The 26,404-nt window shown below is 36.9% G+C and overlaps 2 protein-coding genes across 3 annotated transcripts in view; one reads left to right on the forward strand and one right to left on the reverse strand.

Annotated features, from left to right (window-relative positions):
• Window positions 1-26,404, reverse strand: part of LOC128202839 (long-chain-fatty-acid--CoA ligase 1-like) — a 57,164-nt gene that overhangs the window by 16,914 nt on the left and 13,846 nt on the right. Inside the window, exons 2-13 of one of the 2 annotated variants that reach the window (XM_052903996.1) lie at window positions 26,140-26,282; window positions 20,201-20,315; window positions 18,399-18,466; window positions 14,534-14,635; window positions 11,931-12,030; window positions 5,291-5,463; window positions 4,985-5,017; window positions 4,654-4,776; window positions 2,626-2,709; window positions 2,075-2,209; window positions 1,552-1,634; window positions 1,025-1,248 (exon numbers count right to left, since the gene is read on the reverse strand). In XM_052903996.1, the coding sequence (XP_052759956.1) occupies window positions 1,025-1,248; window positions 1,552-1,634; window positions 2,075-2,209; window positions 2,626-2,709; window positions 4,654-4,776; window positions 4,985-5,017; window positions 5,291-5,463; window positions 11,931-12,030; window positions 14,534-14,635; window positions 18,399-18,466; window positions 20,201-20,315; window positions 26,140-26,271 (1,372 nt within the window). In that variant the 5' untranslated portion in view covers window positions 26,272-26,282. Of the gene's footprint in view, window positions 1-1,024; window positions 1,249-1,551; window positions 1,635-2,074; window positions 2,210-2,625; window positions 2,710-4,653; window positions 4,777-4,984; window positions 5,018-5,290; window positions 5,464-11,930; window positions 12,031-14,533; window positions 14,636-18,398; window positions 18,467-20,200; window positions 20,316-23,679; window positions 24,464-26,139; window positions 26,283-26,404 lie in introns of those variants that run through there. The other variant, XM_052904004.1, reaches the window with a different exon arrangement.
• LOC128202853 (ketimine reductase mu-crystallin-like) overlaps window positions 24,768-26,404 on the forward strand; it is a 36,647-nt gene continuing 35,010 nt past the window's right edge. Inside the window, exon 1 of the mRNA XM_052904036.1 lies at window positions 24,768-24,783. The gene's annotated coding sequence lies outside the window, so the exon portion shown is untranslated. The remainder of the gene's footprint in view (window positions 24,784-26,404) is intronic.

Here is a 26,404-nt window from a genome sequence, read left to right on the forward strand (position 1 = left end):
GATTCAGTATTCACAAAAACTTTTTGAGCTTAATGGACATTTTGTTTGACGTCTATAAGGATTACACCAGGAAGTTTTGTCTAACATCTATAATACTCACTCAGGACAACTTTGTCTGACATCTTAAAGTCTTACTCAGGTCAATTTTGTTTGATGTCTATTATGCTTACAAAGGACAACTTTGCTTTGACTGACATCTAAAGCCTCAAACCAATGGCCAAGTGCTATTGCAGTATGGTGTGAACAATGAGATGATCAAGTTTGAAATAAGGATTGATAAATAGGTGTAAAATGCCAAATCAGGACCATAATTTTTACTTCAAAATAGCGATTTGGTATCATTGATTAAAAATTTAGTTAAACAAAGAAGGAGTAAAATTGGGACCGAAAAATAATTTTGAAATAATGATTAAATTTCGGATAAACAGTGTTTGGAATAGCGGTGTTTAAATGTATTGTTACTTTATTAAGTTTATTGTTCAGAAGTTACCCTATAGTGTGAAAGCATGTTGTTGAATTGCTTATTTACTGGCATGCAGGCAAGTATGTTTTAATGAATTAAGGTCACCAATGTTTATAATGTTGTTCTATTACATAAAATTCATTTAAAAAACAACAAAAAGAAGATCTTTTACAAAATATTAAACTTCTGACAAATGGTGTATTTCAATAAGATACTGCTCATGTTTTAATCCATCCCATACCACATTTCACTCATGCACACCTGTGTTCGTGTACATATGGGTTAGCATGTGACATGTGAATCTCCCCATTGGTTAAACAAAATTTATATACATGACTTGGGATTGTCACTTTGTAGGTTCGGACAAAAGTGTTAACAAATGCCTGCAGTTCCCCGAGATAGCTTGTCAGTGTTAATTGGCGGTTAGCACTGAGTTCAAAGCACAAGGTTTCATAACTGTGACATAGCAACCAAATTATCTATGTTTTTTAATCTTTCCTTATGAGTAAAATAGGCAAGCTCAAAAAACAGGGCATCACAGTTCTATACAAGGTTGCCTACCTATCTGTCCGTCTCCGGGGACCTGCAGAGTACAGATAGCACCACACTCTGTCTGTCCGTACCCCTCCAACACAGGGGCGCCCACACAGCAGCGTAGGAACATGAGTATTTTGGGTGAGAGGGGGGCTGAGCCAGTGGTGAGAAGGCGCACACGCCCACCGAGGCTCTCCTGGATCTTACTGAACACGAGCTTATCCCACCACGAGTTCTTACGGATGATACCACTGCAATGGTTCACAAGTTTTGGTGAGAATTTGTGTGAACTAACAGAAGTCATACACATACTTAAAGTCAATAGAATGCCCTCAGTTTATACGTCTTTTTTAAATCTAAATATGTGCATATAAATATCCCTCAAAATCAGTGTAAAGAACACGTAAAATACTACAGAAATGACAAGATTTTGAAGGGACCTCTTAAAGGATAAGAAACAGATAGACAACTTAGAATTTAAACAACTTGCATTAAGTCCTATAATCTCAACGGACAATGGTGATATCTGACCATAGACTACCATATAAACATACCTCTTAATCTCAGCTTCTTTAGATGCTAGTGCCATATTCAACATCTTGGACTTTATGGCACTGACACTGGCCCCTGCCATTACCTGTAAAATCCACACTAGAGCTGTATACTAGGCTGGGTCAGCAAACAAATACTACATTATATCAGTTGTGTGCATAGCAGATACTTGTATGTAAATATATTACAACAATATCATACATCTTAACTGCGTGCATAGCACATACAACTATTTGTAAATATATTACTACAACATCATACATTTTCACTGCTAGACATTAGTTATTAAGCTATAGGTGACGCACATATGGAAAAACAAGTGCCTATTTATTTTAATACTATTAACCCAAGGGATATAACTCAATAATTACATTGGCCTGTGATAGGACATGAGTATGCACATAGGAAATTTTAATATTTTTACCATAATTTATATCAATATATGTTACAGTTTTGACTTAATTAGATCAAATAATGAAAACAAGTGCTCTTTTAAAGCAAGCTGAAAGCCGGCTATTATCCTACCTTATCAAAGACTCTGTTGAGCAATCTCGGTACAGACGGAAACACGGTCGGCTTTAACTCCTTGATATCGTCCATGAGTTTACGGACGTCTCCTTGGAAGAACCCAATCTTTCCTCCACATGAGTACATGCATGCCTGCAAACATTGGATGGAGTTCAGTAATGTGTTGCCTTTTTCCATGATATATTTGTTGTTGTTTTTTAATATTTTATAAGACAGTCAGCAATTTTGAAAGCAGAGGAAAAAGTTTTATGCAACGCACATCAAGTCATACTGTAGAGTCACTGTGCAAAGTAGAAAGAAATACTTGTAAAAAATCAAAGGGCCATAATTATCCCAGCAAATATGCCAAAGTTATTGCATAACTCGGCTTGGGACTTATTATTCCTGTGAAGTTTGATCAAAATCCCACCGCTAGATTTCTGGCAGACAAACTTTGTGATGTCCATCAATCCATCCATCTAATCAAACAGATGGCCAACACAACATCAAATTGAATCCTATCCTATATGGGGGATACATAACTACTCCTCTTGTCTAATAAAACCTACCTCACACAACCTTTCATACGAGTGAGCTAGGGGTAGATAGGATATCAACACATCATCTGGCTTCACAATTAAGTTGTTGCTATCCTGAAATAGACAGAATAAACAAGATTGATTCAAACACATGTATTTCTTTTCTATAACATAATATTGTCTACAATGGGAAACTTACATACTAGATTGATATATTTCCATGTTCAGCAAAGATACATATAAAATAAAATGAAGTTATTTGACCTTACAACCCTACTTTAAAATGAGTCAGTAAAAGAAAAGTTGAAAAATACATTGCGAGGCTACTCATCACCTTCTACATTTTGATGTAATTCACCTAGATCTGTAACCATCCCTAACATGTTGGCCTATTTAGGAGATTGTCACTTCCCATGTTTTACTGCAATCCATCTCACATTTAACAAGCCTTTACTCATATCTATAGTAGGCATTATCAGGTAGAAATGATGATTTTTGAATAAAATTACCCCATATATATATATATATAAATATATATGACAACCCCTGAAGAAAAGGGTAAAAAGAAGGCGAAGTAATTATTCGAGAAAATCGAGTTTTAAGTTTCGCTGGAGAACTTTTATATGTGGTTCTTGTATTTTATGTTAATTGCAACCAGTAAAATGCAACCAAGTATGAACATATCAAAGGTTCCGTATTTCCCCGACTATAAGGCGATCCGCTTATAAGACGACCCCCTAACTTTGCCCATGAAATCTGGTGTTTTTGTCTAGACTCGTTTATAAGACAGGGTCAATTTTTAAAGCAAATCCAGCATTTGAATTTATCCAAGTCTGTGATAAAGTTCAAGCTAAACAGTCAATTATCAACTTAATTTGTTTGCTAGCTTGAAGAAAATTTGCCAATTTTATGTCAACTGTAAACTTTCTAATGTGGAGGTAGTTTAATAATAGAAAAAGGTTACGCTGTTAAGGATTTATTTAAAGTATCATTTTTTTCGTCCAGCCAAATTTTCATTCATATTTGTAGTAAACTCAAATATATCAGCCATGATTTGAAGGTTCTCAGACGAGGGTTACTGAAATGGGATCATACGGCAAAGACTGACCCATTTAAAAAAAAAACATTCACATGCATCTTTACACAGCTCATGCTGTGACGTCACAAATTGTACCTCGCCTCGCCTGTAAGACACGCCCCCTACTTTAAGCTTAAAATTCAGGTCCCAATTTCCCCGTCTTATAGTCTAGGAAATACCGTAGTTGCAACACATTTGCATTGATTTTACAAATTTGTTTAAATATTTCTAAGAATGTACCCATGTAAATGAGCATTATTTTGTAGTACTTGATCATAAAGTTTCAGTACGATCTACATGTTTCAGACTGAACAGAAATCAGTGTTTTGTAAAAAATAATTGTAAGCTGTGAAAAAAATATGATCTAAATATAATTTAAACATGAGAAACATTGCGAAGATATTGTTTCAAGAGTGTGTATCATTTGATTTATAAGATGATTTGATTACAGCAAGGGAGATCAATCTACTCAGGTACTGTACAGCTGGGACAGTACATGTCTACATGCACCTGTTTAAGCATTTATCAAGGCATACACTATAAATCTCCCCTTTAAAATATTTCAATATCACATATACACAATAAAGTATCATTTATGCACATACTCATTGGCTTCCACACACGATTTTGTCAACAAAAATTGGGAAAAGGTCTGGACTTTTTATTTCAGGGAAATTCTTATCATGTGAACACTTCAAATTGGGACATTTTAAGGTGTACACTTCAAACTTACGAGGTATTCATTGAAATAATGACAAATAATTAGAAACAACCACTATGATGTCAGCACAAACAATGATTCCAAAACAATATTATTTTTTTGTAAAAAAAAAAGTTAAAAAAATTTGGAAAAAAAATATTCTTTTCTTTTCAATTGGGAGTAGGCATATTCCTGGCTTGTTCAAATACATGTAGGTGAGAAAACACTGCCATATTGCCTACTTTTATTTGTAAATCAACATTTGTCAGTTCTGACTTACAAAGAGGTTAGTACAGGCTAGTGTGGGAGCGAGGCAGTTCTCGTGTGTCAACATGGCTCCCTTGGGCAGCCCCGTGGTTCCGCTCGTGTAACATACAACCGCCAGGTCATCAGGGCCACTTGGCTGGAATAGAAATATGTTCAATGGTTCCATCAATTTATCATCCTTAAACATTTGTAGAGTTTCTTACACTTATGGTCTTTTGATAGTCTTAATGTTGCTCATATATAGAGGCTGAATTAAAATCAATCTAGATGCATGCATATCAGTTTTCATATAAAAAATAAAGTTGCTAATTACAATTAAAATAAGTAAACAAATAGAGTCAAACCTTAAGGTCCTGTGGGGCTTCCTCGCCCTTTTTCTGGAATTCGAAAATACAAAAGAATTGAGCGACCAAATTCTACCTCCTCTGTCAAAAAAATCACACAACAATCAGATAATAATTGGAAAGACTGCAGTAGTTCTGAAAGGATACAAAAGGAGTGCAATAGGTGAAAGTTTTATTATATAAAATTATTGACAATAGGGTGCTCAAACACATAACACAAAAGCAATATCTCATCAATGCAGCGTATTGATCACATATTTTATCAATTTTCAAAAAAGTGTATTTCCTGAAATTCTAAGAGCTTACCTCTAGGTCTGAGTATTGTATAAGGTCAATGCTGTGTTTTTGTGCTAGGGCCTTCACATCATCTGTGATAGTTTCCATGACAACAAGAATGCGTAGGTTTGGGGTTTCAGACATCCGACCAAGAAGATTGGTAACCTTCTCATTCTTGTCACAGATTATCAGGCTTAACTCAGCTGCAGATAAAACAACAATGGTCATTGTCACAATTGATCAGGCTAAAATCAGCTGGAGTTAAAGCATCAATGGTCATTGTCACAGATTATCAGGCTAAAATCAGCTGCAGTTAAAGCAACAATGGTCATTGTCACAATTGATCAGGCTCAAATCAGCTACAGTTAAAGCAACAACGGTCATTGTCACAATTGATCAGGCTCAACTCAGCTACAGATAAAGCAACAATGGTCATTGTCACAATTGATCAGGCTCAACTCAGCTACAGATAAAGCAACAACGGTCATTGTCACAATTGATCAGGCTCAACTCAGCTACAGATAAAGCAACAATGGTCATTGTCACAATTGATCAGGCTCAAATCAGCTACAGTTAAAGCAACAACGGTCATTGTCACAATTGATCAGGCTCAATTCAGCTACAGATAAAGCAACAATGGTCATTGTCACAATTGATCAGGCTCAAATCAGCTACAGTTAAAGCAACAACGGTCATTGTCACAATTGATCAGGCTCAACTCAGCTACAGATAAAACAACAATGGTCATTGTCACAATTGATCAGGCTAAAATCAGCTGCAGTTAAAGCAGCAACGGTCATTGTCACAGATTATCAGGCTCAACTCAGCTACAGATAAAGCAACAATGGTCATTGTCACAATTGATCAGGCTCAAATCAGCTACAGTTAAAGCAACAACGGTCATTGTCACAATTGATCAGGCTCAACTCAGCTACAGATAAAGGAACAATGGTCATTGTCACAATTGATCAGGCTCAAATCAGCTACAGTTAAAGCAACAACGGTCATTGTCACAATTGATCAGGCTCAACTCAGCTACAGATAAAGCAACAATGGTCATTGTCACAATTGATCAGGCTCAACTCAGCTGAAGTTAAAGCAACAATGGTCATTGTCACAATTGATCAGGCTAAAATCAGCTGCAGTTAAAGCAGCAACGGTCATTGTCACAGATGATCAGGCTCATGATCAGGCTCAAATCAGCTACAGATAAAGGAACAACGGTCATTGTCACAATTGATCAGGCTCAACTCAGCTACAGATAAAGGAACAATGGTCATTGTCACAATTGATCAGGCTCAAATCAGCTACAGTTAAAGCAACAACGGTCATTGTCACAATTGATCAGGCTCAACTCAGCTACAGATAAAGCATCAATGGTCATTGTCACAATTGATCAGGCTCAACTCAGCTGAAGTTAAAGCAACAATGGTCATTGTCACAATTGATCAGGCTCAACTCAGCTGCAGTTAAAGCAACAATGGTCATTGTCACAATTGATCAGGCTCAACTCAGCTGCAGTTAAAGCAACAATGGTCATTGTCACAACTGATCAGGCTCAACTCAGCTGCAGTTAAAGCAACAATGGTCATTGTCACAATTGATCAGGCTCAACTCAGCTGCAGTTAAAGCAACAATGGTCATTGTCACAATTGATCAGGCTCAACTCAGCTGCAGTTAAAGCAACAATGGTCATTGTCACAATTGATCAGGCTCAACTCAGCTGCAGTTAAAGCAACAATGGTCATTGTCACAATTGATCAGGCTCAACTCAGCTGCAGTTAAAGCAACAATGGTCATTGTCACAATTGATCAGGCTCATGATCAGGCTCAAATCAGCTACAGATAAAGGAACAACGGTCATTGTCACAATTGATCAGGCTCAAATCAGCTGCAGATAAAGCAACAACGGTCATTGTCACAATTAATCAGGCTCAAATCAGCTACAGTTAAAGCAACAACGGTCATTGTCACAATTGATCAGGCTCAACTCAGCTGCAGATAAAGCAACAACGGTCATTGTCACAGATGATCAGGCTCAACTCAGCTGCAGATAAAGCAACAACTGTCATTGTCACAGATTTTCATGCTCAAATCAGCTACATTTAAAGCAACAACGGTCATTGTCACAATTGATCAGGCTCAACTCAGCTGCAGTTAAAGCAACAATGGTCATTGTCACAATTGATCAGGCTCAACTCAGCTGCAGTTAAAGCAACAATGGTCATTGTCACAATTGATCAGGCTCAACTCAGCTGCAGTTAAAGCAACAATGGTCATTGTCACAATTGATCAGGCTCAACTCAGCTGCAGTTAAAGCAACAATGGTCATTGTCACAATTGATCAGGCTCAACTCAGCTGCAGTTAAAGCAACAATGGTCATTGTCACAATTGATCAGGCTCATGATCAGGCTCAAATCAGCTACAGATAAAGCAACAATGGTCATTGTCACAATTGATCAGGCTCAACTCAGCTGCAGTTAAAGCATCAATGGTCATTGTCACAGATGATCAGGCTCAAATCAGCTACAGTTAAAGCAACAACGGTCATTGTCACAATTGATCAGGCTCAACTCAGCTACAGATAAAGCAACAATGGTCATTGTCACAGATGATCAGGCTCAACTCAGCTGCAGTTAAAGCAACAATGGTCATTGTCACAATTGATCAGGCTCATGATCAGGCTCAAATCAGCTACAGATAAAGCAACAATGGTCATTGTCACAATTGATCATGCTCAAATCAGCTACAGATAAAGCAACAATGGTCATTGTCACAATTGATCAGGCTCAAATCAGCTACAGTTAAAGCAACAATGGTCATTGTCACAATTGATCAGGCTCAACTCAGCTGCAGTTAAAGCAACAATGGTCATTGTCACAATTGATCAGGCTCATGATCAGGCTCAAATCAGCTACAGATAAAGCAACAATGGTCATTGTCACAATTGATCAGGCTCAAATCAGCTACAGATAAAGCAACAATGGTCATTGTCACAATTGATCAGGCTCAAATCAGCTACAGATAAAGCAACAATGGTCATTGTCACAACTGATCAGGCTCAAATCAGCTGCAGATAAAGCAACAACGGTCATTGTCACAATTAATCAGGCTCATGATCAGGCTCAAATCAGTTACAGATAAAGGAACAACGGTCATTGTCACAATTGATCAGGCTCAAATCAGCTGCAGATAAAGCAACAACGGTCATTGTCACAATTAATCAGGCTCAAATCAGCTGCAGATAAAGCAACAACAGTCATTGTCACAATTAATCAGGCTCATGATCAGGCTCAAATCAGCTACAGATAAAGGAACAACGGTCATTGTCACAATTGATCAGGCTCAAATCAGCTGCAGATAAAGCAACAACGGTCATTGTCACAATTAATCAGGCTCAAATCAGCTACAGTTAAAGCAACAACGGTCATTGTCACAATTGATCAGGCTCAACTCAGCTGCAGATAAAGCAACAACGGTCATTGTCACAGATGATCAGGCTCAACTCAGCTGCAGATAAAGCAACAACTGTCATTGTCACAGATTTTCATGCTCAAATCAGCTACATTTAAAGCAACAACGGTCATTGTCACAATTGATCAGGCTCAACTCAGCTGCAGATAAAGCAACAATGGTCATTGTCACAATTGATCAGGCTCAACTCAGCTGCAGATAAAGCAACAATGGTCATTGTCACAATTAATCAGGCTCAAATCAGCTACAGTTAAAGCAACAACGGTCATTGTCACAATTGATCAGGCTCAACTCAGCTGCAGATAAAGCAACAACGGTCATTGTCACAGATGATCAGGCTCAACTCAGCTGCAGATAAAGCAACAACTGTCATTGTCACAGATTTTCAGGCTCAAATCAGCTGCAGATAAAGCAACAACAGTCATTGTCGCAGATTATCAGGCTCAAATTGTCACAGGCTCAAATCAGCTGCAGATAAAGCATCAATGGTCATTGTCACAGGCTCAAATAAGCTGCAGATAAAGCAACAAAGATCATTGTCACAGGCTCAAATCAGCTGCAGATAGAGCATCAATGATCATTGTCACAGTTTATCAGACTCAACTCAGCTACAGATAAAGCAACAAGGATTATTGTCACAGATTATCAGACTCAACTCAGTTGCAGATAGAGCATCCATGATCATTGTCACAGATTATCAGACTCAACTCAGCTGCAGATTTATAAAGCAACAAGGATCTATGTCACAGATTATCAAACTTAACTCAATTGCAGATAAAGCAACAATGGTCATTGTCACAGATTATCAGGCTTAACTCAGCTGCAGTTAAAGCATCAATGGTCATTGTCACAGATGATCAGGCTTAACTCAGCTGCACTTAAAGCATCAATGGTCATTGTCACAGAATATCAGGCTCAACTCAGCTGGAGATAAAGCAACAACAATCATTGTCACAGAATATCAGGCTCAACTCAGCTGCAGATAAAGCAACAACCGTCATTGTCACAGATTATCAGGCGTAGCTCAGCTGCAGATTAAGCATCAACCGTCATTGTCACAGATTATCAGGCATAGCTCAACTGCAGATAAAGCATCAACCGTCATTGTCACAGATTATCAGGGGAAGCTCAGCTGCAGATAAAGCTTCAACAGTCATTGTCACAGATTATCAGGGGTAGCTCAGCTGCAGATAAAGCATCAACAGTCATTGTCACAGATTATCAGGCCTAGCTCAGCTGCAGATAAAGCAACAACCGTCATTGTCACAGATTATCAGGCGTAGCTCAGCTGCAGATAAAGCAACAACAGTCATTGTCACAGATTATCAGGCGTAGCTCAGCTGCAGATAAAGAATCAACAGTCATTGTCACAGATTATCAGGCGTAGCTCAGCTGCAGATAAAGCAACAACGGTCATTGTCACAGATTATCAGGCGTAGCTCAGCTGCAGATAAAGCATCAACAGTCATTGTCACAGATAATCAGGGGTAGCTCAGCTGCAGATAAAGCAACAACCGTCATTGTCACAGATTATCAGGCGTAGCTCAGCTGCAGATAAAGCATCAACAGTCATTGTCACAGATTATTAGGCGTAGCTCAGCTGCAGAAAAAGCATCAACCGTCATTGTCACAGATTATCAGGGGTAGCTCAGCTGCAGATAAAGCAACAACCGTCATTGTCACAGATTATCAGGCGTAGCTCAGCTGCAGATAAAGCATCAACAGTCATTGTCACAGATTATCAGGGGTAGCTCAGCTGCAGATAAAGCAACAACATTCATTGTCACAGATTATCAGGCTCAACTCAGCTGCAGATAAAGCTTCAACAGTCATTGTCACAGATTATCAGGCTCAACTCAGCTGCAGCTAAAGCAACAACAGTCATTGTCACAGATTATCAGGCGTAGCTCAGCTGCAGATAAAGCTTCAACAGTCATTGTCACAGATTATCAGGCGTAGCTCAGCTGCAGATAAAGCATCAACAATCATTGTCACAGATTATCAGGCCTAGCTCAGCTGCAGATAAAGCATCAACAGTCATTGTCACAGATTATCAGGGGTAGCTCAGCTGCAGATAAAGCATCAACAGTCATTGTCACAGATTATCAGGGGTAGCTCAGCTGCAGTTAAAGCATTAACAGTCATTGTCACAGATTATCAGGGGTAGCTCAGCTGCAGATAAAGCAACAACCGTCATTGTCACAGATTATCAGGCCTAGCTCAGCTGCAGATAAAGCATCAACAGTCATTGTCACAGATTATCAGGGGTAGCTCAGCTGCAGATAAAGCAGCAATGGTCATTGTCACAGATCATCAGGCCTAGCTCAGCTGCAGATAAAGCATCAACAGTCATTGTCACAGATTATCAGGGGTAGCTCAGCTGCAGATAAAGCATCAACAGTCATTGTCACAGATTATCAGGGGTAGCTCAGCTGCAGATAAAGCATCAACAGTCATTGTCACAGATTATCAGGGGTAACTCAGCTGCAGATAAAGCATCAACAGTCATTGTCACAGATTATCAGGCGTAGCTCAGCTGCAGATAAAGCATCAACAATCATTGTCACAGATTATCAGGCGTAGCTCAGCTGCAGATAAAGCATCAACAGTCATTGTCACAGATTATCAGGGGTAGCTCAGCTGCAGTTAAAGCATCAACAGTCATTGTCACAGATTATCAGGGGTAGCTCAGCTGCAGATAAAGCAACAACAGTCATTGTCACAGATTATCATGGGTAGCTCAGCTGCAGATAAAGCATCAACAGTCATTGTCACAGATTATCAGGGGTAGCTCAGCTGCAGATAAAGCATCAACAGTCATTGTCACAGATTATCAGGGGTAGCTCAGCTGCAGATAAAGCATCAACGGTCATTGTCACAGATTATCAGGCTCAACTCAGCTGCAGATAAAGCAACAATGGTCATTGTCACAATTGATCAGGCTCAACTCAGCTGCAGATAAAGCAACCACAGGCTAGAAAGTATTAGAAAGTATATTATCAAGAGCACTACAAGTGAATGCATATTGTCAATGGGAACGTGTTTGTTGTGTTAACATCTTTTACAGTTTCAACATAGTTTAACACAACCACTATGACAACAACTACAACAACATATTGACTGATCACTGAGTCTAAAGGGAGTCATCTGAATGGTTGACTACAACATAACCTTGAAAGATAGGCTAATACTTACCCTGATTAATGATGTAGTTGCAGGCTTCAATACCCAGGGTATCGTATAATGGAACAATGCACATCGAGTACATATAGCAGCCCTGCTCCGATATAAAGTACTGAAACACACAAGGAAATATCGTACATTAGGCGACTATAAAATAATTGCAAGATTTTCATTCCCGCCCGCCACCTTCTTTTTTCTGCCGCCCCTCGACTTTTATTGACTCAAATAAAGATGTTGAACTAGAGTCTATATTTGCGAATCAGTCCGGTAATGTCCAGGACAGTGTTTATAAATACATACTACAATGCTGATGTATAACATTCACATTTTATAAAGGAGAAAAGTTTGTGTTCGATTTTGTCTAGAAACAAGAGTATGTGGTCCCTTATGCAATAGGAAAGACCATGAATAGGAATTCAACAGTGAAACAGTCTTCCAAGAAAAATAAAATGTCATTCCCCCCATTTAAAGAATTTGAATGAAAATCTAGTGATTAATTTATAATGACGTTAGTACAGAGAATATACTGAAAGTATAAAGTACGACAGGAAAATATATCTTGTTAATTTGATAGTTCTATCCATCATTAAGTGGCTTAATTCCCTATGCATACAGCAGGGGTATAGTAAGCTGTCAGGCAATCAATTTACAATAAGAACAATTTAGATACTATGCAATATTTTCCTCCTAATATATCTTAGGAAGATACACCAGCTTTGAAACGACATGCATAAATATTCAATATTATCTTGAAATAATGGACTAAACCTTGTCCACCTTATAGTACTATTTCTAAGGTAAATACATTGCCTATAGTAAAGCTTTGCCAATATCTTTTAAAGAGGTCCATTTCCGATTCAAGTATTTACTAGGTGTGCAAACGAATATTCTATAAAACGTTTGGTATTCGAATGTCAAAATCAGTATTCGAATATTTGATGTCTTTTAGGTGAAAAAATAAAATAATTAACCTTTTGCCTACAATTAGGTTGTTGTGTATAAAGTTTATTTGTCTTGTTTTTACAACCATTGGCCCCTATTCATATTCTTATCAAGTCAGTTTGTCACTACAGTACCTTAGGCCAAAAAAAAATAAATTGTTTGTTTAGGGTAACCTTCCCAAATGTTTTTAGGTAGGGTAGGTAGGGATTTTTTTTATTTTTATTTTATTTTTTTTCAAAATCTGTCGTAAGTTCAGAGTGTTTCCTTGCACATGGCAGTCTTTCCTACATTACTGTCATTGCCTGACTTTGTTTTATCATATAAACAATAATTCTGATTGTCCAATTCGCATTTATTTATGATTTTTAAAACATGTTAATGTTTACTTCGTACCATGTAAGAATTTAGTTTTCTCAGTTGTCTGAAAGAAAATGTTCTTGTAAAACGTTTAGAATATTCAACTGCTTGTTGAACTTTTTACTGACTGATTATTTAACAGAAATTGATATCTTTCTTTGTGTTTATTTTACACATGTATACAATACTAAATGAAAGACAAAAATAAAAGCCTGTGGTCTCATGTTCTGTAATAGTAACTTGTAAATACTAAAAGATAGTTGCTTTCTGAATGAATAATGTAATTTATACAAAGAAATGTACAAACAATATTGTAAGGGAACATTAGTGCTTAAAATTGGTGCATGTGCTGTATATGTATGCCTTAAATATGATGACCAAAGATAATTAAATAATGATTAAATCAATTAATAATTGATCATTGATCGGTTTCATCAACAGATATCAATAGTAATTTTTCTGTCCAATTCCCAACACTACCATCATCCTACCCCCCCATTCCCACACAACCTGACCTCCATATTCCCACTCAACCTCACATCCATATTCCCACTCAACCTCACTCCCACTTTCCCACTCAACCTCACCCCCACATTTCCACTCAACCTCAGTCTACACATTCCCCCTCAACAACTTCTCACCATCTCACTCCACTCAGCCCCTACCTTCCCCCCTCAACCTCAGCACCCATATTCCCCCTCAACCTCTGCATCCACATTCCCCTCCAACCTCAACCCCACATTCAATATCAACCTCACACCAGCATTCCCCCTCAGCCCCCACATGCCCACTCAACCTCGACCCCACATTCCCACCCAACCTCAGCCTCCACATTCCACCTCAACCTCACCACCACACACCCACTCAACCTCACCCCCACATTTCCACTCAACCTCTGTCTACTCATTCCCCTTAACAACATCTCACTGTCCCCCTCCACTCAGCCCCTACCTTCCCCCTTAACCTCAGCACCCATATTCCCCCTCAACCTCTGCCTCCACATTCCATATCAACCTCACCCCAGCATCCCCCCTTAGCCTCCACACTCCCCTCAACATCAGCCCCCACCTTCACCCTCAACATAAGCACCCATATTCCCCCTAAACCTTACCCGTAAATTCTTCCTGAATCTCACCCCACCTTCCTCCTCAACCCCCACCTCCCCCTCAACCTCAGCTCCGTCTTCCCCCTTAAGTTTACAAAATATTTGGACAATACTTCTCAAAAAGGCACATGCAGGGAGACGTCAATTTGGTTGAGTATGGTACCTGTTTCTGAAAAAATACAGATGTCAATGTAACTGCCATTCAACTCACCTCTACTCTGTTCTGTGAGTAGATGCCAATGTGTGTGGAGTTAGATGCCGCCTGTCCCATGGCTATCAAGCCTGCACCTACCCTACTACCCTTTGTCAGCACCTGAAATTTGGATATAGTGCTGTGTAAGGAGGTTGTGAAATCATTACAACTAGTTTTACATGTCAACAATTACTAATGTTGCGTTTACATGACAAACATTTGCCCATAGGACAATTTTGCCCCTAGGATACTTTTGGGATGTGTTAATATGGCAATTGAGAAAATGTTGTTTAAAAAAAATACTAATAGTTTGTGTTGAAAAATAAAGACATAATCATGAAGCTAATATTACTATTGTATGATATCAATATCTGTAAATAATACCACTCTTATTCATTCAGCTATATTATGTTGCCTTCAGGAAAATAATCCAGATCTGTGACTTTCAAAAAAAAGGTCATACTGTTAAAAAAACTCTGTGTCTTTCCAAAGGAAATAGGTCATACTTTTAAAAAAACATTTAAACTGTACGCATTCATGTTTGTTTCATTCTAAAAAAAAGCGTTAGCTGATAACTTCCAAAGTATCAGCTGAAATAATATAGCATGATAGCTTTTAATAAAGTGGAATTGAATGTAGCACTTCATTTTGATAGCATATTGGTCTCACAGTATCATGATAGCATATTGGTCCCACAGTATAATGATAGCATATTGGTCTCACAGTATCATGACAGCATATTGGTCTCACAGTATCATGACAGCATATTGGTCTCACAGTATCATGATAGCATATTGGTCTCACAGTATCATGATAGTATATTGGTCTCACAGTATCATGACAGCATATTGGTCCCACAGTATCATGATAGCATATTGGTCTCACAGTATCATGACAGCATATTGGTCTCACAGTATCATGACAGCATATTGGTCTCACAGTATCATGACAGCATATTGGTCTCACAGTATCATGATAGCATATTGGTCTCACAGTATCATGATAGTATATTGGTCTCACAGTATCATGACAGCATATTGGTCCCACAGTATCATGATAGTGTATTGGTCTCACAGTATCATGACAGCATATTGGTCTCACAGTATCATGACAGCATATTGGTCTCACAGTATCATGATAGCATATTGGTCTCACAGTATCATGATAGCATATTGGTCTCACAGTATCATGACAGCATATTGGTCCCACAGTATCATGATAGTATATTGGTCCCACAGTATCATGATAGCATATTGGTCTCACAGTATCATGATAGCATATTGGTCCCACAGTATCATGATAGCATATTGGTCCCACAGTATCATGATAGCATATTGGTCTCACAGTATCATGATAGCATATTGGTCTCACAGTATCATGATAATACAAAGGTTTTATTTGTTAATTACAATTTTTTCTGTAAACAAGAGGCCCAAAAGGGCCTATGCTCTACTGGCATGGCTTTTGTGGTCATATCAATCTACAGCATGTATGTATGGATAAAAGGCAACATGACATATAGTTTATGTTTTGTGTTTGGGTTACCTGAAAACGTAGCACGTTCAACATCTGAGCCCAGAAAGTATTGTATGAACTATATTAATATGTGCCAAGTAAAAGTCATCTGACAAAAAAAAAATGCTTTCAAAACTGTACTCATAGTAAAAATTTCTGTAGTTTTAAAAGTTAAAAAAAGTTGGTCAAAAGGTCAAAGTCAAGGGCATCCTAGGACAACATTGATCAATTTGAACAAACATTCACAATCAATTGTGCTGAGATGGATGCACAAACACACAAAAAGATTTTCAAACCTTTCCAGATTTATGTTTACCAAACCTGTGAACCCTGGGTGTGGCCAGTAATGACACCAGGTGCATAACTTAAACATTCACAACCAATTTTGTTAAGATGAATGCACAAACTACAGAACTTAAAGCTAAAAAATGGCCTTTGGGCTTTCAACAAGAACAAGGCAGAGTAATTCACAAAATCAACTGCAGAAGCAAAAAGCAAATTGTCTCTCAAAATCCTAGACTTGCAAATTGTATACCTTAACTCTAGACTTGAATTTACTTGTACATGTAAACTTGGCTAAAAATAGAATTCGCTCATGCAGACCTGGCTAAAAATGGTTTTCGAAAGGAAGCGAGCTCTAATGGATATCTAGATACTGTACAAGTTTCATCAAGATACAATCAAAACCGAAGACTGTATCGTGTTCACAACAAATTGTTTACAGACGCACGAACGCACGACCGCACATACTACGTACACATTACCATCGCATAAGCTCTTCTGGCCTTTGGCCAGTAGAGCTAAAAACCTGTTAAAATCAAATTCCCCCCACCCTCTCGGCAAAGGGAATAAAACATGACAGCTCTCATAATGTTTGTTTAAGTAAACAAACATGATATTCACACCGGTATTTGAAAGATACCGTGTATTGATTTAAATAGATATATGGGACCCTTCATGTCTATAAATGTTAAGAAGTAGTTTGCTTCTACAAGAGCTTGTACAAGATTGCTATAATTTTTCATTGCCTTGAGTTTTCATGACATTAAGGCCGAGATAAGATTGTGATCACATGCTTGATAATAAAAATAAAATCTCTTAACCCTCAAATGTACTAAGGCCTTCTTTTTTTAATTCTATGTTTTGCAAACACCGCTGCTCCAAAAAACTCATTTTTGAAATAAAAATAAAATTGTGATTTCGTTGTTTTTTTTATTTCCCCAAATTAAACTTCATCGCGGCAAATCATTAAAAGCAAAGGACATCGCATAGCTGTAAAATTATTGGTGTAAACATCTCTGCAAAAGTTTGAGCCAATGAAAAACATTCATTGGATTTGAAGGCTGGTGCTAAAAACCCGGTATCCGGTACCTGGTATCCCCCAGTATCCGGTATCACTTTCCGATACCGGATTATGTTCATATTGGGGTTATTATCAGATGATAAATCCAAGTATCCACGGTCCGTTATTTATTGCTTATTGACAACCAATGCATACTTTAAATAACACGGTATCAACACAATCCGGTATCATAAACTGTGATAACGGCTTTTCTCGATATCGATACCTGGTACCGGGTTTTAGCTCACCTGGATTTGCATCGTCATTGAAAAAATGGCTGCCCCCATTAGTTCCTGGCGGATAAATATTCGCTGTATAGAAGGAAACAAACAGATAAAAAGCTCTTTTGCTAACTGTAACAATGACATGGTTGGTGAATTGGTATCGGACAATTTGAAGCCAAGACAACGCAGTGGAGTGATGGCCGATTCCTTAAATTCTTAATGGCAAATAAATGTACCGAAAATAATTGATTTTTTTTATCTCACTTGTCTATTATAACATGCGTTTACAAAGTTTAAAGAGTGATAAATGAAAATATGAAGTGAACTTGTCAGATAAAACAAAAACAAATGTGCACACACTTACATATATATTGACTTGACATTCAAATAGAAAATCATAAAGGATACATCATAGCTTTTGCTTTTCTGTGTGTTTTTTTCCCCGACCAAAAAATAAAATTCCAGAAATGTAATTTTATTTTTATTTTTATTTCCTCCTCCTCTGACACTTTTACCTCTCTGGCCGTTCGTAAAACATATAATTAAAAAAAAAAAGGCCTAAATATGCACAATACTTTCGTTCTGTACAGTAACTATACTGTGCTTTTTCTTCAAATCATGCAATAATGTCTATATTACAACTACACGCCTTCACACTTTCTTCAGATCTAAATTAATTCTACAGCTTACTAGATTGTTACATTTTACCATCAACCCTTGGAGAACTATCATAACAGCTTTGTATATTATCATTCTTTCATACACTGCCCAATAAGCCCACATGTGTACTATTTTAACTCACATCGTTATATGAGATCCAGTTGTAGGGCTCTGTTGGGGAGGGCTTCCATCCCAAGCACGGGCCATTGTCTGAAATAGAATAATACAGGTACGCTATAATAATAACTAACCCTAATTTTAAGTGACCAACAAGAGCTTGGCTATTGTTAACTTACAAGTATCCTAAAGACTAAAAAAAGGCTTCTGTACAGTCAAAAAGAGAGAGAGGTTGGTAGGTGGTAAAACTGTTTGCCTCTCATCCAATAGGGTCATGGAGTCCAACCTTCGAACATCTGAATTCAAGAACATCAGTACTGGTTTATACACTGGAATAGACTCTAGCTACCAACCATAGACCATAGACTCAATTCCCCTTTATCAGCTCTCATGAAAAATAGGAACATGGCATTTTCATGACCCAACACAAAACACTAAACTACTAAGAATGAATAACCTTGAAAGAATAGCCTCTTATCATAGCCTCTCCATTGATAACCTATTGTATCATTATACAGACAAGAATGTGGTCCATGTCTGTAACAGTTGAAAAGAAAGTTTACATCTTTCTGCCTTTGTGTATATTATGTATGACGCAATACAACAGTTGTTTCCTGTCTTTGAATGTTCTCTCTTCATCATTATCATGCTTTTGATGGAATTTGAACTGTTCATATAAACATGCATTGAGCATTGGCCAACCTAAAAATAAACCATATTATGCTACCATATAATTTGTTAAAATAGCCAATTCATGCATTGGTCATTGGCTGTTGGCTAAATATCAAATATTTTAAAGTGATTGATGATTAATTCAGAAATTAATAGTGTATTTGATGTCATCATCCGAGTATGAATGCAGTTGGGCTGGTTGAAGTGCCAATCGCACTAATTATTACTTATATTTACACCAATAGTCCATTATTTCTTTCTAGAATTGTTAAATCAATACTGAATTTCATTTATGAAAACCTTACAGAAATTCTTTCTCACCCATTCTGTGAACAGAATGACCCCACCGTATCCAAACAGTTGACATTATAATAACACTGGAAAAAATCAATCTTCATAGTTGATACTTTAAATCACTTTTTAAAGTAAAATTGATACGCTGATGACAACAATAAATATAACAAATCATAAATTAAAACTTTTCAACATGTTGATAAAAGTTTTTTGTGGCTTGCTGACATAATACAAACGAGATGAGCAATTTTCAATTCATATTAATATGCATTTTTTTGCAGTATGAACGTATCCGAAGATGATGCGTTAATTGGAAAATATTCGCAATTGCCAAAGGCTGTTTATGGAATGGAAGTTGAGGTGCCAATATGTTTAAATGTATGTCTCAAAATTCATTGATCGTTTTTTTCTTATAACATTCATTTGTATTCCAGATAATTCTTTCTATATTTTTATTAAGGAATCAAAGTATGTGTAGTAATTGGATAGCATTTTTACTTGTTTGAAGAACTAAGAATGGCCTTAGTTTGTTCTTGTTGTTTTACAAACCATCTTTTATTGCATGAGTTACATAATGATATTTGGCAATGACTTCAATAAACCATGTCTTGCCTCAGGCATTTGGTAAGCAACCACAATCCAGGATACTAGCCATTCCCTATCATAATTATTCACGACACATGCTTGATATTCAGTCCGTACATAAGGTTGAAACTCAATCAAAGTCATTCAGAAATGTCACAAATATATTTTAAAACCCAGAACAACCTATCATAAGTCTGAATGTATTCATCAATTGAATATTACATTAAAACAGACCGTACATCATTAAGTTCTTTACTATGTGGTAGTTATACGTACTGGAGATTCTTGCACCCTTCTTGAAGGCATCATGAAGCGTGCGCACATCTTCTTCATCATAAGCCACAGTCACCCCTTTTTCTGCCTGCTTGCTGATTTTTGCTTTCTCTGGACCCTGTTAACAAAAACATTATGTAGAGCTGGCAACAATTCACTTAGAAACTTGTCATGAGAAGTTTAATTCATTAGGCTTGCTTCACTCTTGAGTCTGATGTTAAAAAACAAGAGGCACATCAGTGCCTGTGCTCCACTGGCCAAAAGGTTCAAGCAAAGACCACCTAACGAACATTTTCGTCAAGTTTCATAGAAATACAATCATCAATTTTTGAGGAGAAGTTATTTAAAAAATTTTTTTACTTTAATAGCTCTGGCTGCCATGTTGTGCAGTGGACCGAAATGATTTGGGCAATTTGAGTAAAGGAGCACCAAACAAACATTTCTGTCAAGTTTTATCGAAAAAAGGTCATCGGTTTCGACGACAAGTCGTATAAAGTTTTTTTTATTTTTTAGCTCTGGCAGCCATGGTGTGCAGTGGACTGGAACCATTTAACAAATTTTGGTTAATGACCACCCAAGGAACATTTCTGTCAAGTTTCATCAAAATCTGATAATCGGTTTCTGAGGAGAAGTGGTGTAAAGGTTTTTCCTATTTTTAGCTCTGGCTGCCATGTTGTGCAGCAGACCAGAACTGTTTGGGCTATTTTGGTTAAGGACTACCCAAGTAACATTTCTGTCAAGTTTCATTGCAATACGATCATCGGTTTCTGAGGAGAAGTCGTTTAAAGGTTTTTCTATTTTTACCTCTGGGGGCCATCTTGTGCAGTGGACCGAAACCATTGAAGCAAATTTGATAAAGGACCATCCAAGGAACATTTCTGTTAAGTTTCATCAAAATCTGATCATCGGTTTCTGAGAAGATGTTCTTTAAAGGTTTTTTCTATTTTTTTGCCCTGGCAGCCATGTTGTGCAGCGGACCGGAACCATTTGAGCAATTTTGGTTAAGGACCACCCAAGGAACAATTCTGTCAAGTTTCATCAAAATCTGCCTATCCGTTTCAGAGGAGATGTCGTTTAAAGATTTTGCTATTTTTAGCTGTGGCGGCCATATTGTGCAATGGACCAGAACCATTTGAGCAATTTTAATAAAGGACCACCCAAGGAACATTACTGTCAAGTTTCATCAAAATCTGCCGAACCGTTTCAGAGGAGATGTCGTTTAAAGATTTTGCTATTTTTAGCTCTGGCGGCCATATTGTGCAATGGACCGGAACCATTTGAGCAATTTTGGTAAAGGACCACCAAAGGAACATTCCTGTGAAGTTTTGTCAAAATCCGCTTATCAGTTTCAGAGGAGATGTGGTTTAAAGTAAAAGTTTACACACGCACGCACGCACTCACTCATGACGGACAATCTGTGACGACATAAGCTCCATGGCCTTCGGCCAGTGGAGCAAATAACAGCAAACTATTCATAGCGCCTGCTTTATTTCCACCCCACCTTTCTCAATTTACTCTGTGGCACTTTTGTCCTAAATTTTTTTTTTTTCACAGTTAATTGTCCTAAGCTCTACTACAATAAAGGAATAGATATCAAAAAGCTTTAAAAACAACTTTAAAAATACCAACTACATAATTATGTTATATGACATGTTATTTTTATGATTTTTTGCCAGGGAACACTTACAAGATTAGGTGTTTATAGCAAAGATGAAAGTCTCTAATTTCAATTTATGGATTGTAAAAGGTCATTATTTTTACGGCTATGATCAGTTACCTGAAAGACCTTAATGTTAAATGGTCATTACTATGAATAGATTTTCAGAGGTTTACAATTTCATTCCTTTCTGTCCTATTTCAGTGTGACTGACAGAAAATTGTCACAGAATAAAAATAGTCTTACATTATTGATCTTTTTCCTTCAAAATAGTAAGTATATAAAATTATAAACAAAAATTATATATTTGTGCAGCTGTGAGAATCTTTAAAGATCCTATTGCTTTAATTTCATTAATAATTGAACGGTCATGGTACGCCAGTCCAACAGACAGGAGGTATTTATCACCAAATATATAAACATTTTATCACTTAATATAACAACCATAAAATTTTCCCTTGATCGATGTGAGAGGATGGTCCATTACTGTACATGCATGAGCACATATACATCTTGGCAAAGTCAAAGCTATTTCTTATTGACTTAAGTACGGTTTTATTCAGTCATACAGTTTTAATCAGGTTTTACAAAAAAGGGTATTTCAGACAAGGGGAGAAAAAGGCATATTGCATGGGCTGAGAAGAACTTTTCGAACATTCTGACAGAAAATGTGAGGGATTGTGTTTAATTGAAGTAATAGTTAATTAGGTTTCAACTACCAAATATGTAAAGATTGTATGCATTTATAATCATATTTTATAAGTTTTACTGGAAACAAATGAAATGTTTGACAGTCTTAAGCATTTAACTCTATGCAGGTAGAAGGGGGGGGGGGGGGCCATAATATGGTCTCCATGAGGGCGGAAGGATGCTGCCTAAAAAAGGACAGGCTGCAGCACCCTTCAATAAAACGCTCTTAACTTATAATACAGTATGCTTTTGGGTGGTTGAACCATATGATCATGCAAGAATGTAAATGCCTTTCTTTTTTTTAAATAACCCTTGAAACATGAAATCAACTTATAGAACCATATTTAATACAAAGAATTATTACATGGTCACAACTTGTAAGAACTTCCAAGATGATACTGGTCATAGATTCAACACATGCAATCCCTATGCTATTTTAAACAGTCTTGTCAGTTTTAAGTAAGCTATGGCTATACTTCATTCAAATGTGATCAAATGCATTGTCACACCAAACTGACTTTGCAGTTACAAAACAAGGAAAGGACTTAACTGCCACTAATCTAGATGTTAGGCATACATGTCGATGAATTGAATATCATTTTATGACCAACTTCAAAATATTCAAAATGTACAAAAATCAAATAATGCTATGAAGCAGCCAAAAAAACAATGAAGACAATAAAGACTGACGAAATGAGGCGCACTTTTCCTCCAAGGATTACTTTAATAGACACGTTACTTTGGAAACAACAGAATCATTAATCTGTTACATTAAATTCAATAGCTTGAATTTCACTGTTTTATTTGTACCTCCATGGGAAAACCCAGTTATGTGAACTCCAGGTTACATATATTACGAGCCCAATATTGACGATATAAGACGATAGTATTGTCCCTGCATGTAGATTAACTCATCTTATGTTCATGTTTGTGAAAATCAATAATCAGCCTTAAGTTCCACTATTATTACAATGATAAGTAAATAATGTATTACCGACAATTTACAGTCTTATCATGATGCAATTAAATCAAACAATTATATCAGACTAAATTTGAAAATGCACTTGTACTACAATATAGTAAAATTTAATGTATACAACAAGTGTCATCCTCTCGGCACATGACTGTGTCCCACCTGAATGTTGGTGCTTTGATGTCTCAAGGCTTCCTGGTCCGTGAATGCACTGGCAGATCCTCCCATAGTTTTATAGTCACTATAACTGCCTTTATAAGAATTAAAGATTCACTTTCTGCAATATCTTTTTTAAATTCACTTTGTCAAACTAGACATTTGCACTAATTTTAAATGTAACTCTAGAAATTTAAATCCACACACACACAGTGAAGCTCACTACCAGTTTGACACTAGTTCACAGTTAATGTACATGAGGGTATGTACTTCTCTCCATCTAATTCCCTACTGAATACCTGTGTATAGTCACTAGTACTCCTACATGAACTATAGCCTCAATAAGCCCCAAAACCAGTTACACTGATACAAAACTCGTGAAGTCAGTGAAGCATATCTCTCTGGCCTTGTTATTTTAAATCACTCAGGTAAATCATCCTTATTGTCTTGGTGTTTGTTAACCATACAAGCAGCATATGAAATCAATGCTTGCGACCTTAACTCATTTAAACTACTTTCACTAATAACACTGGTAAAACTAATTCCGCTAGTCAGAATGGCATGTAACCTTCAGCTCTGACTTATTTAAATACGCAAATCTTGACCGTCAAGAGTTTGTGCACAATAAAGTATTTTTAAAACCACTTCTCTTCACAGCGACAGATTTATAACTTTGATTAAATAACTTATGGACACTTGCAATGTTAACTTTGCTGACTTTTATATTTCTAATAGCTGAAGTCCCAATAATAAACATTTTACATCTTCTTTTCAGCTTAAACTTCCTTGAAATGAAGAATGCTTAATAACTAGTACTTCTATGACCGTCACACCACTATATATGGATGAATCATCAATGGTAAACAACAGTAAACATACCATAGTATTTCATCAGAATCAGGCCATTATGACATATTATTGGTTCTATCGGCCCATGTTTACATCCATTTCTATTCTGAGAATGATGCTGCTTCTAAATATATAGCTCTGGGATTTCCAGAATGAATGCCTATGCTCTGATGTGGCATTAAAGAAGTACATGTACTGCATTGCCTGGAGGGAATTGAACTGAAAGATTTTACACCAATGTTTAAACTTAATCATTTACTGGTAGGTAATACTCATTAACTGTAATTTAAAAATAGCATGTATCTTTGTCCTAGAGGTAGTTTCCTTCTTTATATTTCCCACAATAGTTTATAAAACTGCCATATGCATTATCTTCCCTACTAATACAGTGGCACATGTATTTCGTTCAAATTCAGTTGTACTGTTGGTTAATAATGAATTTATCATTTGTGTTCATCGTCAATTTTGAATAGGTGTTTTATGTATGTTTCTATCACTCTTGGGTGAAATTAAGAAGCATTTACCAAACTGAAGGTTTGTGACAGGTGGCCTTGTATTTAACTATTAAGTACTGTGGTTTTTTAAAAAAGGGCATTTTCGTGGGTACATCAATTCGTGGATTTTCAGTTTTTGAAAAAAAAATTAAACATGTGACCCTTAATCATCAGCAAATTCACCATGCGCCAACCTTGCGTTATGTATTATATACGTCATGCAGATTATGACACTAAAATGGGACAATATGTAAATTATCGCTTGATCGGTAATTCAAGGGTCATACATAAAGATGCACTACATCTAGCCTAACACTGTATTATGTGAAATAAGAAAATGACATGAAATCTAGAAAACCATTGTTCACTTCCACAAAACTGTGCATAACAAAGTTGGGGATTTCACAACCAAAGTGCTCAAAACTAAAGGTACTTTGGTGCAATATTTTCAACAATATCAAATATGACAGTACTTTGTTGGTGTTATCTATGGATATAAAATAGTGAAGTCATTGAATTTCAATTGAGAATTTTTGCAAAGTGTAAAAACGCAGGAAGAGCGTTTTATTAAATATTCAATTAAATATTTGATCAAAGAAACAAAATCAAGTGGCGACCCTCAAACACAAGAGGTAAATAATCAGCACGTTTTACATGTGCTGCACAGGAGGTTGATAATCAGCTGGTTTTAATGTTCTGCAATGACTGGCAATGTCTGCAATGACTGGCAATGACTGCAATGTCATACAAAAAACTCCATGCAAGTACTAATAATTGTCTTTAATTTATTTTCATTGAGGTTAATAATATATTATATAAAACATATGAATAGTAAAATAAACTAGGATTTCAGTACTTTAAAGTTATATACCACGACCATGTATTTTCATGTGAATACATGTATATACCCTTTTACATAGCCAGTACGATTTCAGAATTAAAGGTCAAATTTTCGTTAGGATCTTGAATTTGTGGATAAGCCGACCCACGAAATCCACGAAAATTAATGTCCCACGAATATTTATGGTTTCACAGTAATTTGTGTTTAAGGCAAATAACAGTGGAGATACCATTTGACAAATGATCTCCCTTAAATAGTTACATAATGTTCAGCTTAACTTACCAAGGCATCGTATGTCTGTTCAGTGAAGTCAACTGCCGGGTTGAAGCTTGGTGGACTACGTGTGAGCCAGTAGGCAGCTGCCGTGGCAACTACCGTCCCGGTTCCCAGCACCTTCAATACAGTGTCATCCATTAGACGGGAACCTGCAATCACATGAAACACATTAAGACACAATTGAGAATGTTTTTTGTTTGTTTTATTTTAAACATGATACTATGCCGCATACACTGATGCACATACACAGTTCAGGGTGTTGTATGCACCC

Source organism: Mya arenaria, chromosome 2 (genome assembly GCF_026914265.1).
Source record: "Mya arenaria isolate MELC-2E11 chromosome 2, ASM2691426v1".
NCBI lineage: Eukaryota > Metazoa > Mollusca > Bivalvia > Myida > Myidae > Mya > Mya arenaria.